Source organism: Zosterops lateralis (genome assembly GCF_965231275.1).
Source record: "Zosterops lateralis genome assembly, chromosome: 2".
NCBI lineage: Eukaryota > Metazoa > Chordata > Aves > Passeriformes > Zosteropidae > Zosterops > Zosterops lateralis.
In genome coordinates this window covers 94740088-94757460 of record NC_139763.1, presented here as the reverse complement: position 1 = coordinate 94757460, position 17373 = coordinate 94740088, and the positions used below count along the sequence as shown (strand labels likewise).

General features: G+C 41.0%; 1 protein-coding gene across 16 annotated transcripts in view; it reads right to left on the bottom strand.

Annotated features, from left to right (window-relative positions):
- Positions 1 to 2102: 2102 nt before the first annotated feature.
- Positions 2103 to 17373, bottom strand: part of ZBTB20 (zinc finger and BTB domain containing 20) — a 471839-nt gene continuing 456568 nt past the window's right edge. For all 16 annotated transcript variants that reach the window (XM_083884711.1, XM_083884721.1, XM_083884718.1 and 13 more), the window contains 2 exons: positions 9334 to 10941; positions 2103 to 4183 (listed from right to left, as the gene is read on the bottom strand). In XM_083884711.1, the coding sequence (XP_083740837.1) occupies positions 3765 to 4183; positions 9334 to 10921 (2007 nt within the window). In that variant the 5' untranslated portion in view covers positions 10922 to 10941 and the 3' untranslated portion in view covers positions 2103 to 3764. The remainder of the gene's footprint in view (positions 4184 to 9333; positions 10942 to 17373) is intronic.

The window sequence follows — 17373 nt, the reverse complement described above, 5'->3', positions numbered from 1 at the left end:
AAGATAAAGGTGACTGTTTGAGCTTCTAAATTCAGAGTGACCTGACAAGCACTTTCAGCTACATTTGCAGTCATGCTGCAAGGTGCTCCACGTTTTACAAGATCAAGTCTGGAAGTCCAACAAAATCAGTTTATATTACAGGCAGTCATTTGTGAAAATCTAGGCCTAAATTCTTTGACAAGTGTTTTAGAATTCAATCTAGTATGCCTTAGCTTTACTTTAAAACTATGTTTATTTTTTTAATTGGCATCATTCATTCATTCATTCATTCACTCAACTTATCTTTAAAATTCACTTCAAATTTATTAGACCTTATAAAAATTTGCATTTCAAAGATAATGTTTTGATTTAGGGAAGGATGAAAACAGAAGGATTAAAATTTGGATACTACTTGGATTTTGGATAGTTTGGATAGTATTTTGGATTTGGTGGACATAGACCCTGATTTTTATTTCCTGTTTACTGGCATATCTCTCCTGGTATCAGAAGTATATTCCAGAATATGCTACATCTTGACTACAGTTCACCAGGTTTACAATGGCAAATTAAACAGCTTTTCCCCAGACCTCAGATGACAAATGAGCAGCTACATATTTGTAAGCTGGGTAAAATTCTTCACTAGTTCCTCATGTGGGAGAATATTCTTTTAAACTAAAGATCTCAGAAAAAGCCCTCCTTTCCCCAGAGAAAAACCTTCACTCCTTTTGTCTAGGTTCGCCTTCCTCTTTTTCTTCTGCACCCTAGTCTCCAGAACCTTTATTTTCTGTATAGATCTAGTGTGTCTAAATGGCAGCTATCAGTTCTCCCTCTCTGTGTCTTGGGCTTTATCTTTTCACATCTTGATTTACATGCCAGCATTGCTTTTACCAGTGTGGTTATTAAAACAATATTTGTTAACTAACTCGTGCTCCTTCTCCAGCCCCTTGAACTATCCAAACAAGTTGGCAACAAAGAAAGACTTTACCATATAAAAGACCCAATTGCTCTGGCATTCACCTCAAAGTCTCTCTATGCTGCATATTGCAGCCAAGAATCTGGGCTTCAGCATGTAGGATCTGCTGAACAATACCTTGCAGGGTACAGAATGATTCTGAGGCTGAACCACCTGCCAGGTTTTCTTCCCCATATAAATGGTAATGGAAGAGGCATAGAACATATGGATGAAGTTACCTGTACTGAATCACAGACATTGGATAGGGAAGCTGCAGGTGTAAAGAACATGCAAAATTGTATATGGAGATCTACCAAGTCAATACTCAGAAAGTTGTCCAGCATAAAAGAATGTCTCGTGTGAAATGCTCAGTGTTCACAAGCAAAAAGTTTTGTAAACTTAAGAAAGCTTAATTTAAATATAGACACAAGTAAAAACTAAACTAGCAATTTTTCTTTTTTTTCTTTTTGCATATTTTTGTTAGGTGCTTCTTCTCTGCCTAAAATATGAAGTCCAGAGTGCAGTTGGTATAAGTCCTCACATGAATTTCAAGCAAGACAAAGATAGTGTCAAACACTGATCCAACTGAACTAAGGACCCATGTACTTTGGGAGCTGGCTTTGGGGGAAAAATTCTTACACAGATACACAGAAGACAACTAGGGAGAACACCAGTCCAAACACAATAAAACAAAATACAAAACACCAACATATATATGCAGATCAGCAATCAATCTTTCACACTGCTCCTACATTCCTTTCATAGCTTTGTCTATGCAGAGAATGCGGGATGTGGCCCTTCAGTCAGACTTTTTGCAAATGAAGGGAAGATTATTTGCAATGGTAACGTTTTAAGTTGTTTTGGCATCAGCACAAATTATCGGGGGCAGGATCAGATTCCCACACAAATATGGAAGCTCTCTAGCGAGCAAGGCAGGGATGAGAGAACAATACAGCAGATTAATTCTTGTCCAGTGACCAAAAAGAAGGGAAATCCTAGTTATTACACACTTCCAAAACTTTCATTACTTTTTCAAAGAAGAAAGACTACAGTTTATATCATCCCCAAAACCAAGGGAACATTGCTAGAAAAATCTCTTTCTCAAAAGGAAATGTCCTTCAGCAGAAATAAATTCTGAGATGGAACCAAAAAAGAAACAACAGAAGCTTGGTAAGAGCCAAAAAGAGAACCATGTAATTCAAAAAACCAAAGTAGCAGTTCAAATGATACTGCAGGATGTACAAACACTAGTAGATAATCTCACAGATGACTTCACAGAGCCCCTCATCGACCCAGGTAATTCTTGATTCCATTAGAAAACAGAGAGAATAATACTAGAAAAGAAAATTAAGAAAACATCCTTCCTCTTTTTTAAAATAAAAATCAAGATCATCTCCCCTCCCCCCCTCTATCTGGAAGCAGGTTAGCTAACCTTAACAGTCTCAATTTAAAATAAAATATATATTTTTATATATATTCATATATATAATAAAAGAGAAGATATTAGTGGCAGTGTATGCAAAACAAAAAAAGAAAACAAAGAAAAATTACTTTTAACAATCTCACTTTTTTTGTTTTTTTACACAAATACTGTTGTAAATATATTAAAAAAATCAGCATTCTATCTGGTAAACGTCACTTTTGCCCCTCTATAAAATTTTGAATTAAAAAAGTCCCAACAACTCTTTTTTTTAATTATTATTCCCCTCCCTCCCACCCTTTATTCCTCTTTCTTCCACAAGAATAAATCCTGATGCAACTTTTTTTTTTTTTTGCAAAGATTGTGGGAACTAACCCTTCTCTTGTACCTAGATCCATAGGTTGTAACCTCTGATATCTTTGATTTTCCTCTGTGTTTCTCTTTGCCTTCTGTGAAAGTCCCTCTTGATTGTGCTGAGGCCCTGTGCTCAGCGAAGACACTGAATAAATTACAAAAAAGCCACCGTTGCTCGTTGTCTGAATCTTCTTGGTTTCTGCTATAAGGTGGTGGTGGTGGTACGAGAAAAGCAGCGGGGAGGGTGCGCCAGACAGCGTGGGATGGAGCAGAATCCAGGTGAGGAACCTCTGATTCTTTCTCCTCACCCTGCAGGGACTCCACACTATCCAAGCCACACTGCCTCGCATTCCCCTCAGCCCTTTTTGTGTGTTTGCGGATGCGTGTGTGTGAGAAAGCAGACACGTGGTGGAAACCAGCAGGGCCTTGTTTCCTCTGGTTGCTGCTCAACCAGAAGCAAAATATTCCACAGTTCTAACTGGATACTGTGAAGTCCAAAAGCGGTCAGCAATGTGAATCATGTCCATTGAAACACTGCAAGCGGTGTACTTATAACGACAGTAGGCCTTGTAGATTTGTAATATATTTTGTTTTGTTTCTTTATTTGTAGTGCTCTTCACAAGTGAGAAAAAAGATTTTTTTTTTATTATTTTTCTGTCTGTTTTTTTTAATTTTTTTTGTGGGTTTTTTTTTTTTGTTTTTTTTCGTTTGCTTTTTGTAGTAAAGAAGGGTTGTATTTAGAGGCCAGTAGCTAGAGATCCAACCAGTGGAGCTCATGAAGCACTACCTGGCCTTAAGGCCACCATCCGAGGGAGGTTGGGAAAATTATTATTCACCCAGCCTCCGGAAATGTAATGTACCAGCAGGCAAAAAACAGTTCTTCATGTAGTACAAAAACCAACAAAACGAAATGAACCCAAAAAAAAAAAAAAAAGGAGGAAAATAAAGGTAAAAATGAAACAAAAATAATTTCTTAAATTCTAGTGCCATAGCTTTTTTTTTTGTTGTTGTTGTTTCTATTTTTGTTGTTCATAACAAAGAGAGAGAGAGAGATTCTACTTATCCGTCTGACACATGCATCCTCATGTGGTCGTTGAAATGCTCGATTTGGTCAAACTTAGCTGGACAGACAGAGCAGACGTACGTGGTCCCCTCCGTGCAGGCCACCACGCCGGCGGGGACGGCCCTCGCGCCGGTGCCGGTGGCTCCAGGCGTGCCGTTGGTGGCACTGTGCAGAGCCACATGCCTCTCCAGCAGGGTCTTGTGGGAGAACTTCTTCTTGCAGATGTAGCACTCGTAGGACTTCTCCCCGCGGTGGAGACGCATGTGCACATTAAGGGAGCTCTTCTGGGTGAAGCGCTTGTTGCAGATACTGCACTGGTAGGCCCTCACGCCAGTGTGTGTCACCATGTGTTTGATTAGGTAATCCTTTAAAGAGAAGGAGCGCCAACAGATGCTGCATTGGTGTGGTTTCTCACCTGCCCATTACCAATGAGAGAGAGAGAGAGACAGACAAACAGACAAAAAAAAAGAAATCATAAAATTAAGCCAGTTTGGTAGAACTCTTTTGCAATAAACTAATGATAAGTCTCATGGGGGTCTTTGGAGAGGTGCTCTGGCTAACAAAGAGTAATTCTGTTAATCAATGTGTTTTTGCAGGCAATATCTTTTGCAACCAGAGGTTTCAAAATGTTTTACAAAGTGGGTTGTAGGAACTCCCTATTCATATACAGTAAAAAGGAGCTCAGGTGATTTCTTCAAATTCACATAGTGGGTAGGCACTGACAAAGACAGGACTAGAGTTTAAAGGTCCTGGCACCTACACCCAGTTTCAATGGTACAGCCTCTCCCGTCTGTGCTCCTATCTTGCTCCTCATGCTCATTTCTAGACAGGAAGGTCTCAGCCATGCTACTTCACCTTTCAGTGCTTCCAATTTCTTACCAGCATGCAATAAAAACAGGGACAAATCAGTGATTACCAGACAGCTGACCTGGGCCAGATTCATTTCAGTCAAATTGCTTTCAATTTCTCAGGAGAGTAGTGATAGAGATTGTCAGAGGAATCCAACACTATAAGAGGTTTACATTTGTTGCTCCCTTTTCTGGTCAAATGCCATAGCTGAGGCATTTACAGGGAGTACCAGAAAAGGAACCTCAGGACACAGAATTGCCTAGGCCAGCCAGCACCATGCAAAGGGCAACCTAACAGATAAAATTCCAGTGTAAGACATAGGAAACTTGAATGATTTGACTGCTAGTTAAATAAAACACCTTATGAGGTAAACTAGAGAGATAAAACACTTATGTAATCTTCACATTGCCTTGTGTGCCCAGGATTGTTGTAAAACTTATTATGGAAACTTGTATAATTGAACTCTGATTACGTTTATACAAACCAGCTACTACAAGGACGAATTGGGAAAAATATTTAGCTGAGGACATATGACTTTTTTTTTCAGACTACTCTGAAACCCTCCTCATGCTCAGAGTTCTGAAAGATAAGGCACAGTCTCATGTTTCATGATATCCAGCACTGTTTTCATGATATGCTGCTGAACTGGTAATGTAGACAACAACCAACACCCTGAATGCCCCATCAAAAGCTATTTTTAAATTTGCTGTCTGAATCACTTGTGGTATATTTCACATGTGAAATTCATCATCCCCAAAGCTGTCAGGGATAGAGATGGTACCATAACTCCGTAAGAATCAAAATGATCCTCTGTTTCACTGATTGAGAAAATTATTTTCCTGTGGTTGTTCTGCAATTTCCCATCTTTTTTGTTTTTCCACAGACATCCTGCTTCCCTCTTTTTACAGTCTGTTTGGCACTGTTTTAAATCCTGAAAAGCCAATCTTCAGGGACCAAGACATGCCTGTGGTAATATATAATTCACTCATTGTATAGTGAGATTACCATATGCTACTTATACTCAATTTTAAGAGGAGATAATTAAAATGGATTAGATGTGAAAGACCTACTTTTTATCTCCCCAAGTCTCTGATTTTTTTTATTTCATGGTTTGCATGTATGATGGTGATGTCCATGAATGAAATTCACTTGCTGCTCTTTCTTGCACTCATGAGGAGTTTATCCCTACTTGTTGAAAGACACTTGCTCAAAACACTAAATCCTTACTCTCCTGATGGCTTTGCCACCCACAGTGCTGTGCTGTGTGTAGACAGGCCAATATGCTTGACACGTGATGTGGAAAATGACAGTGTCAGTTGGAATAACGTCTGATCGACTTACAAGAGACTGACTGTATTTACAGAGCTCTATTTTGCCTTGGGCAATATATGTCCCAGAGTTTGTAACAAGTTGGTCTCATCCACTCCAGACCCTGTTAAGATTGTGCTATAAAAACACCTTAATTTTTGCCTGCTTATGTTTCTAAGATACACTGGGTTGTGGCTTTTTAATCTTGGCTTCAAAGCCTTCCTGGGATTTCTCCTCTCCAAAGAATTGCAAAACTTTATTTTTTCTTTTTTTGTATGCAAATTTTTGTGCTTCCTAAGTGAGCACTGTAGATTCTTTATTCCCGTGATTCTTCATTTTCAAGTCAGAGAAACTTTGCTCAGTGAATTAAATGTGCATGCTCTTCCTTTTGCTTATTTATTTTGTATTTGGCTGTTATTAGACAGCAATATGGGACGACTAGAATAACAGAATCATAGCATATCCTGAGTTACAAGGGGGAAGAAGCAATGTCAGTGCTTGTCCATGGTCCCCCTTTCCAGCCCCTGTGCTCCTGGTGATATAGGCTCTGTGGTTCTTTGAACCCTAACCATAATGGATACTTGGTGCTGAGACTGAGGTCATGGAATCATAGAATCCTGAATTGGAAAGGACTCCCAAGGATCATCAAAGTTCATCTCTGGTCCTGCACAGCACCATCCCAAGAATCACATCATGAGCCCGAGACTCTTGTCCAAGAGCTTCTCAAACTCTGCCAGGTTTGGTGCTGTATCCACTTCCCTGGGGAACCTGTTCCAGCGTCCAACAACCCCAACCAAAAGGTGAAGAGCCTTTTCCTAATACCTAATCTAAATCTACCCTGAGACAGGTTCATGCCATTCCCTTGTGTACTATCACTAGACAAGAGAGAAGAGGTCAGTTCCTGCCCCTGCACTTCCACTCATGAGGAAGATGTAGGTCACAATGAGGTCTCCCTTCAATTTTTTTCAGGCTGAACAAGCCAAGTGACCTCAGCCACTCCTCAAATGACTTCCCCATATCCTATCACCATCCTATCACCAGATTAGAAAGGTGTGGAGGCAGCAATGTTGGTGCTCTGCTCTGATCCTCTTGGCATATATTTTGCAGCCTTTAATCCAGTAATAATCACAGTGTGATATGTGGGAAAAGGCAATTATGCCTTGGTACAGACACTGCCTACACTCTAGCACCGTATTTCCACAATATTGAGGGATATATTAAAGTGAGTCTACATGGAATATGGAAAAATAGCAATCTCTAATGTTTGCACCCATGTGAAAGCAGAAAAGGAGGTTGGTTTCCTTGGCATGGAAAGCTACATCAGACTGTAGCATAAAACATACAGAGATATAGAGGCCTTTAAATTACTGAATTCTGGTTTATGATTAGACTCTTCCATGACTTCTCTCGTGAGCCCTCCAAACAGAAAGATTAATTCAAACATTTTCATCTCCCAAACCTCTCAATTTTTCTGTGGATCTTTTCCAGAGCCACTCTGCCTGGCTTCTTTTAACAGGGCTAAGGAAAAGTCACCCTGACAGTGAGAACAGCTGCCTCCCCTCTGTTTTTGTAATGATCCTGTCCAGCACTAGACAAGGTAGCAGACAGACTTTCTCTGAGGCTGCACACATAAAGATTTTTTTCAGGAGGGTTTTCTGAAGCCTAGCTTTATGTTGGTTAAGGTGAAATTATTCTCCCAGGAGCCAGCTAGCTTCTAAATGAAATTTGAAATTATTTATCTACCTAAATCCTTCCTTGCCACCACAGCTCATTTATTAGGGCATTCTCAGACCCACACAAATAAAATGTTAATTCATGGTTCAAGACGCCTATCAATTTCCTTGGTTGGTATTACTTGTAGGAACTAAGAATGTTTTAGATAGGTCTTCCTATTATTTATCTGACTCCAAAACCAAAGTACAGTGGTGGGGGAAATAAAATACTTAATCTCAGTGAAGTTATTTGTAAAAAAGTCTTTTTAGCTTTTAGAACAAAGATGGAAGCAGATAGATTTGATTGTGTTCTGAAGGGGATATTCTTCTGAATACCAACACTATTTATGTAGCATTTTAGCTACTCATCCACAACAAAAAGATGGAGAACATAAACAGACACAAAGGTAATCTTGGGATTCAGGATTCTTGATCCTTGTAATTATACATTTTGTACCAGTCCTGAGAAGTTGATCTTTTTGTATATGCACATGTACAGGTCTGCCATAATGTCTAGAGGACTTTTTCATTGAAGTGATAAATACAGGTAAACTGAAGCTAAAAGTTTACATATACACATGGACTTGAAATTTATTGCATGCAATAGAGAGGCATGACCTACATTCCTCCCATACTTTGGGCAATTTTTCCAGGTTCTCCTCCATGTATCACAAACCCAGCATTTATTTTAAAATCTGATGTTAACAAAACCACTGCTTGATGAAAGAAATATTTACTCTTTCTCTAAACTAGAATTTCTCTCCAACAGCAGAAAGAGCCAAGGGCTAAAGCAAGCAAAACAATCTGGAATCCATGACAACTTCTCCATGTAAAATACATACATACCCTTGCTTTGAAGTCTTATAACTTGGCAAAGCTATAAAAGACAGTTTTGGCTCAGTGGCAAATATGGTTACCTATGTTATCTCAAAAGACCATAAACCATGTACTAAAGCAGCTGCAGTTTTAAACAGAAAGGTGTTGATGTTGTGTTCCATTGTATTCCACATGTATTCTCTCAATATTTTCTCACAGAACCCAGCATTTCTGTACTTAAAGCTGGTGATACCTCTGACTTTCCAAGAGACAAGAGATTACAGCAATCAGCTTCAGTGAAGTACAGAAAGACTTTTTGACAAAACTCCAGATTTACTTTCTTATAGTATTATGTGAGATCTAGAAAATATGTGGCAGTGTGTGTAACATACAGGCCTGGACCTACTGCTGCAGCTCGACCAATAATGAATTTGCCCTAACCTCACCACTACTTGAGCTTAACCCCTCCACAGTTCTAAAACCTATGTGGGTGGGCAGGATTAAGCTTTCTCAGTAGATACAGTTTTTCTTAGGACCTATTAGATTACTCTCTTGCACTTAATGTTGTCTGGTCAGCTTGCAAGGTACAATGAATGTTCACCATTTCATTGGATGGACACAAGACACATTTTACTCCATGTGAAATGAGCCTGTTTCTGCACTGTGCACAGTTAGTCCCCTATCTGGGATCTCTGTGTGTCTGCAGAGACTCAACTCCAGTGCAGTGAGGCCAGGAAGTGTTCAGTGTCACCAGCTCTCTGAATGAGCCCTCCCTCCTGTGTTTGTGCTGGAGCTGGCAGGTTGGCAAACACAATCTAAGCCCATGGTTGTGAAGGACTTTCTGTGGCTCCACATGCAAGCCAAAGGGAAGTTCTCTTACCTGTGTGTACAAACATGTGCTTGACGTAGTTCTGTTTGGCGGTGAAAGTCTTGTTACAGAGAGTGCACTCGTAAGGCTTTTTTTCGCCTTGCCCACCCGCTGTGCTGTGGCCCGCAGACGGGGCCAAGGGCTGTGGGGCTGGCAGCTGGGCAGTAAAGGTTGACAGGCCGGGCTGGGACACTGTCACAAACTGTGTCTGTTGGCCAGCTAAAGGCTGGGGCAGGCTGAAGAGAAAAGGCTTAGGGCCGCTGCCAGCAGACTGTGTGGTGAAAAGGGCAGGCAGATAGGTGTTGCCAGCTGTGCCAATGACCTGAGTGTTGCTGGTCAGAGTCAGTGGCATCCTCAGATTGCTGGTGAGGGTTTCTGTCTGGCGTAAGTAGATCTGTGTGGTTGGCAATGGTTGGGCAACAGATGTGTTGACAGAAGGCTGCAAAGCCCCCTTTTCGGTGCTGTTATTGACTGTGAGCACTTTGCTGTCCATTTCAACGTCATTGCTTCTCTCTGGTGAGGAAGAGTTGGCATCTACATGTTGCTGCTGCTGCTGCGGCTGAGTGCCATCAGCAGGGACATCATTTTGATCTGCTTGAGAAGGTTCTTGCTGCCCCTCCCGGCCCAGACCAGTCATAAACTGCTGCTCCATGGAATCAGGTTCAGTGCCAATGGAGGAACTGACACCCGAGTCAAAACTCTCCCCTTTGGGCTCGCTCTCAGTGCCTTCTGCTTGGTCAGTGTCCTCAGTGCATTCCTCAGACTCATTGCGCTCAAGGATCTGCACCCTCTGTTGGCCGTAGTAGTCATAGTCATCCTCCATCTCCTGTTTAATATGGATGTTGCCCATCAGGGTTTGAATTCGGACAGGGCGGGGTTGCTTCCGGCAGTGTGTGGTCTCTGGAGTGGTGGAGAGGTACCGCTCCATCTGCTGCGACCGCTCATGGATCCGGGTAATCCAGCTGGGGTCTTCTATGTGATGGTCCCTGGGGAGTCCCAGGGCTGTCTCATGGTGGCTGACCACAGCTCCACTGTAAAAGGAGCGCTCCCCACTGCCATTTTGCATGGAACAGGCATAGAGGGCTGAATAGATCCTGTCCACACTGTGCTGTGAATGGCTCTGCAGGTAGCCAGATTCTGTGTCAGTGCTCTGCCCCGAGGTGCCTGATTCAGGTGTTCCCCTGGGTGTCTCTTGGCCAGAATCCTGAATCACCGGGTAGACATCTCCCACATTTTGCGAGACAATCCTTGTGCACTCATCAATCACAGTCTTGATCTGCAGGATGCTGGCGGCGGTGAGGATCTGGAGGGCCTCCGACTGCGAGACCCGCAGCACCCCGCTGTACATGAAGTCAATGAGCTTTTGCACAGACTGGACCGACACCACGGAGGGGATCTCGATGTCGCTGTAGCCCAGCAGCAGCTTGTCCTGGAAGAAGGGGCTGCCAGCCGCCAGCACGCAGCGGTGGGCGCGCAGCATGCTCCCGTGGATGCGGACCGTCACGTCACAGAAGTGGCCACGGTTGCGCTGCTCGTTGAGGGTCTCGAGCACAGAATTGCTGAAGTTGTGAAGGTTGATGCTATGAATGCGCTCTGTCATCCCCTTGCAACTGATGTTACCTGGAGCGAAGCAGGTGACAAAAGCAAACAAACAAACAAACAAACAAAAAAAGAACAGAATGAGTCTTGTCCTCTGCAGGGCCACAGTGAGAGCGCTGGCAAAAGTAACTTCCCGCCATGTAAACAAAACTGATTGCACTGGAAAAACCACACACAGAGGCATCGGTAAGAACACAGCATTTTTTGTTAGGCTACAAGTAAACTTCATTACTCACTTCCAGAAGTTCAAGTCCTGAATTTTTGGACAAAACCAAATGAAGACAGGTGTAGCTGGACCTGAATTCCAATCACACTCCTGAGTCTTGGACTTCCTATCAGTTTATCTGGCTTTAAAAAGCTTAGAGCCAGCCAACTGTAAACACTGAGCACATGGATTAAAGCTGGATTTTAAGGTTTGGATTGGACCTATGCCAGAAGAGATCAGAATCTGTAATGACCCTAAGTTGTTAATGCAAAGGCTATATATGAAAATATGATTTCAATCTAAACTGGTATTTTAAGGAATTTAGATCCTGTGTTTCACAGTACAGTTACTTGTATCAAAAATCTGGCAGTCACTTTGTAAAATCCAAATCTGGTTCAAGATTTAGGCTGTAAATGTTCCTAAAATCCCACGCAGAGTTTTGTCTGGGGTTGTGGTTTAGAACATTTGCTACCCAATAGTGACAAACAGTTCTCTGAAAGAACCCAAAGCAAAAAGTTAACATGAGCTGTCCCCTTCATTTTTAGCATATCCCAAGTTCTGACTTGCACCAGAATGCCATCATATAAAAACAAATGTTCCCCTGCTGTTATTTACTTGACAGAAACTGGAAAATTACAGACATTTATTCCAAGGAAGATTTTGTCTTCGTTTGGCTGAATACTCTAAATAGAGAACAGTTTAGAAAAGCATCTAACCAATTTGGATGCAAAACCAACATAATCTTCAAAATTCACAAGTAACTGAAAAGAAATTTCTTAATTTTCCAATTCACTGTTGCCTGTCTTCATCTTGCTTGCTTTGGTTTCAATGCTTTCCCATTTCCTTTCCTGTTCTTTACCAACTTTTCATCTATTTAGATTTTGACAGGCAGAAACTATGATTTCACTTTTTAATTATGAAGAACCAACTGCCCCTTGAATAGTAAACAAATAAACCACTATTAATAATGTTTTTCTTTAAGCATTTGTAGTACATGTGTCACCTTGGTTTCTAGAAAATTAGACAAAGTAATGATAAATCACCACTGGTATTACAGGCATTTTGTCTTGAATATTCCCACCAAAGGTCTAACCACTCTTGCCACAATAACTTGGTAATGTGTGAGCATCCAAAAATAGAAGTTGGTAAGTGTAAGTAAATTAAACTAGCTTATTGGCACTGTCTAACAAATGTACAGAGCAAATAAATAACACTGAAAGCAGCTGAAAGGCATTCACATGCCTTTTAGCCCAGCAATGTCTCTCCTTGCACCCCAAGGAGAGCTTTACATCTCACCCACAGGCAGTATAACACTACTCACTCCAATGTTCAGGCAAATGTGGTATCCTCCCTGCTCTGCATTCTCCTTCCCATTTATTGACCACCAATGTCTCAAGCACCCTCTGTTCTTGTGGTTCAAAGAGAAACCACCTTGGACACAAGCTACTTTAATTCTCTGAAGTAGCTGATGATTAAAGGGAAGCACAAAGGTCAGAACTGTAAATCACAATGGGGCCAGCCTGTCTGAAGAAGTCTCATGTTAACAGATGTAAACCAACCTGTACCAGAAGGTTACTAATTTCCATGTGTGATTAGCACACTGAGGGGATGCTCACATAGCAGAAACAAGGAGGAAATCATTAGGAGCTTGATGGAGGTTGTGAAATACATCTGTCTTGCTCATAAGCTTAGCTACAACACCTGAGTTTCTTTCTCTGATGGGGCTGACCATAGGACTAGAAAAACATCTTAGAAACTGGGAGACATTCCTTCAAGGGCATTGCAACTATTATTACACAAAATAATGTAGAGAAGAAATGTATTTCCTCCTCCTTCCTGATAGAGTAATTCTCCAGAGGCCTCCAGAGCAGTTCCAGATACCTCCCTGTCAAAAATGTCAGATCACACAAGAATCCAAAATGTGTTTACACACCAAGTCAGAATCCTTGGCAAAAGCTTTATACCAGTGGGGCAACAGAAAAGTGGAAAATTATTGATAAATAGGTGACATGTCTTTTCAAGACTTCCTACAGGCCATAGCAAGTGACTGTACAGCTACCCATTCATCTCCATCTATCTTTGAGTAGTATCAGTGACTACATGGTTTTCTCCTAGGACTCACTTTCACAGAAACTAAGTCTCTGTGTTCGGTTTTGTCAAGTGAGGTACTTGATAATAAGAAGTATGCAGCAGTCTAACCCAATAACCCCAAAATCCTACCTTGAACACGCACAATGTGGAATATTCTACACATCCCAGAGATCCTACAGACAGGTCACTTGATTTGAGAAAAGAAACCTACTTTGTTACAATGCTCCTTGGCAGATAAAATTAATTTTGTGAGCAGAACTCTGAAAAATGCATCCCTAAGACAACTCCTGCCCCGAAAGGTGTGATATGCATCATGAGACTGGAAGACTTCCAGGGAAAGTGCCTTCTGCCACTTACCCACAAATCATGCATAGAAAGGAGGAAAGGCAAGGTTCATCAGTAAGTTTCAACAGCCCTTCTCAGGTCCTGGCTGTGAGAATCAAGAGTTGTGTAGCCACAGGGTATTTGGTCCTTAGCTAACTTAATGAAAACAGGCAGTTGAAGTTGATCCTGGCTACAAAAAAGAGGTTTGTATGCATTTGGAAGAGTGATGTGAATAGTTCGCCTATAGGATTCTCATTGTGGTATCGGAGCTGGTCTGAAGCCAAGTGAGTCACTTCATAAATGGCATTATTTTTTGTTGCTATTAGAGTTTGCCCTTAAAAAGATCTTCTCATTGTTGGAACATCTACCACTTCTTCAACTGAGAAGCAACTGAAATTTACTCCTTGAGGATAAAAGAAGAAGAGTGGTTGGAAGAGATACACAATAAATTGTAAAAAAAAAAAAGCTAATACAAATTTTGAGGATGATTTTTCTAGGTTACCTTCCTTGACATTCAACACTGTAAACCACATCTATCCAAAGTCCAGACAACCAAATAAATTGCATAAGTGTCAGAACACTACTACACAAGCCACATCAGTATAAAGAGCAGTTTCAACAAATTCCAGAGACTGGTCTACAGTAAAACCTGCTGTCCAACACAGATCCTTTCCCTCTCTGCAGGAAACCGGGTCCAGATCCAGTTTTGTGGTTGACCCCTACTTTATGCTGTTCTAAGCTCTATGTCCAAAGGTGATGTTGCCCACAAAACACAGACTTGCCAATACAGGTTTGATTCTCAGTAAATGCCACATTCTGACAAAGACTCCTGAAGCCTTGGACAAGCCAGAGTGTGTCAGCTCCTCACAAGGCCCAGCTGCACACACCACACTCACCTACTCGTCACTGCACAGAATGCCCAGCTCAGGAAAAAGACTCCTGTCTAGGGCTCTTCTCAGGCCTGCCACTCTTTTAAACTCGAGACAGTGGGAAACTTTCTGTGAAATTCAAGTGGTCTTTGTTAAGTACTCCCTTTTTTTTTGTCCAGTAAACATGATGTAGAGATCCCAATGGACTTATTCTGAGAAACTCCTGTAAAATGGTTTTGTCCCCTTTCTGTGAAGCAAGTTCTGATTGGAGGGGTATTCACAAACCATATAGGAAAGAATGGGTGTGAAAATGCAAAGGCCATTCTTACCCAGATGGGCAATGAATAGGCATTTGCCAGTTTAAAAAAAAAAAAAAAAAAAGACAGAAAAAAAAAAAAAGAAAGGAAAAAAGCCCAGACAACTGCACAGATTATGCACATTTGAAATCCTCCTGGGATACAATTTGAAGCTGGCATGGCATAAAGGTGAAACATATTACTGTGCAACTTTGAAAAAAGCTTCATTTGCCCGTATGCAAATGTACCGATTAAACTGTCAGGCTATTCACAGAAACATGCATGGAATTCATCCTCAACTAGTAAGAAGGAGCACAACGTGGATGGGAAAGGAAAAAACTTTTGTTTTGTAATACATGACTGAATGCTTAGATTAGTGTTTCCCTGAATCTCATCCACCCCTCCTGCTGACTTTTATGCTATGGGCATTCAAAAGAAAGTAGGTTTTACCATGACAATAACAATGACAAGCTCTCCAAGTACAGTACCAAAGGGGAAGGCAATGGCAGAAGGAAACAGCAGGCAGTGGACTCCTGGAAGATGCTATAGAAAACGTGGAAGTGCAGCAGTGAGGTACATCAAGCTTAGCTTGAGGCAGTTTTCTATTTGCCAGAATTACCATACATAGACCTAGATAAAGCTACAAAGTTATGGCTCGAAATAGTAATTTTTTTGATTGTCAAAACCATAAAAAATTACTCCCAGAAAACACATGATGTAGTAGAAACAAAAAGATGTACAGAATATTGAACACTGCAGGCTGTACACAAATGGCTACGTTGTACACTTGAAAATGCATCTTGCAAGGTTTTGTTCTCTACAGCCACTAGATGTCCCTTTCTGCAAAGCCAATTGCTGAAAGTCTTAATGCTCATAACTGAAGAATATCAGACAATTTGATTTTCTCTAGTGTCTTTTAAAATCATGGTATCTCAAAGCTCATTGCACAGTAATGACTACCATTTCTAGGAACACAGTGCTGATGAACCCATACTGCAACTCAGCAGTAGCTCAGGACCTCAGCACAGCATTCACCTGAAGCAAAACTGCCTGGGATGCTGAATCCAAGCTTTTTTGGAAACTTACTGTGCGCTCTTTCACAGGAATGACTAGCAGAGTGAAACCCAAAGGCTGTGTCATGCTTTCATACTTATGGGGAATAGAGAGTAATTGTTCTATATCCTTGAGAAGTGGTGGGCTTGCTGAGACAGATACAGATTTAGTTTTTGCCTCAATCTTCTGCAAGATAATTTAGAAAATTGTCTGGCAAAACATCTCACTGATGTCTCAGACAAGATCAACTAGCTTGGTATTTTTGCCAAGTCTGTCTTTCTGACAACCTTCCCAAGCCTTGCATTGCAAAGAATGCATACTTTGAGAGATGGTGGAGAAGTTGGGAGACATTGTATCTCATACAGAATATGGTCTCTTTATGTTCTTATTATCAAAATGACAAGTGTTTCCCTATTTGGGAAACAACCTGGGCTAGGACAAAGATGTAGAATTTGGGCTTGGTAGGTGGTCTTCCTGTTTCTGGAACTGCTTTTCTGTGCATCAGTAATACAGCCACTAGTTCCTGGGAGCACAACAAACTTAATAACCTGCTGCTGCTGGAGACAATCAGTATCATCTAGTCCTTAGTCTCTTACTCTACCATGTGTGGTTTTGGAAATATTTAATCCTTGTTCTCCACACTAGCTGTTGGATGGCCTCCTGTTTGTACCAAATGGATGCATTATGTTCTTCAGACAGTCATCTAGTCTACTATTTTTCCTCGTGTGGGAATAATTTACCTCCACTATCTCTTCAGAAATTTGTCTACCATGTTTGCAAAAACAGCATTGTGGATTTCCCTTCCCTCCCCAGACAGACAGTCTACCTTTCTATCAAGAGAGATTTCTTAGTATTTAACTTTGAAACTGATTATACAATCCCTTCCCCTAACAGACAGGGAAAGCTGCTGACCATTTTCCTCTTTACAGCACTCCCTCATATACTGAAAGGTGCCTCACTTTTCTTCTTCAGACCTGTCTTTTCTAGGAAATACAAACTCAGGTTTCCAAAGCATCCTCACTGGTTATAGGTATTCTCCTCCTTCTTATCTTATTCCATCTTCTCTCCAACTTTTTTTTTTTTTTTTTTTTTTTTTTTCTTCATAAAATGCAGTCTAAACACAGATAAAGTACTCTAGCTGAGGGAGGTGAATGAAGGAGTTGCCCATATACCATTGTCTATGATACTCTTTAAAGACCTTACAGAATAAATAACCCCAAGCAAACAAAGCCCTGTTATCCAAACAGATCTTACTTAAGAAAGATGTGAGTAAAAAATCCTTATTTTGGAATGAATATCTCAACTCTTTCATAAACACAACAGTTCAGTCTAAATACATGTCCATTGCAACATGTGAAAGCTACTACAGCCCCACAATTTCCATAGAGAGCTCTCATTTCCATACATCAGTGTCTTGTACTCCAAACTTTGCACCGCAACAACCATGGGTGCTTTCTTCAGCTCCAATGACCTGATTTATCCCAACTGATAAAGCTTTATTTTCTGTTGTTAGCAAGTTAGTCACTATAAAACTGGATTAACAGAGCAAAAATTCCTATCTAGTGTTTCCATACGCAACATTAGTCCTGCATCAGGTTCCAACTCTCTGGGACCA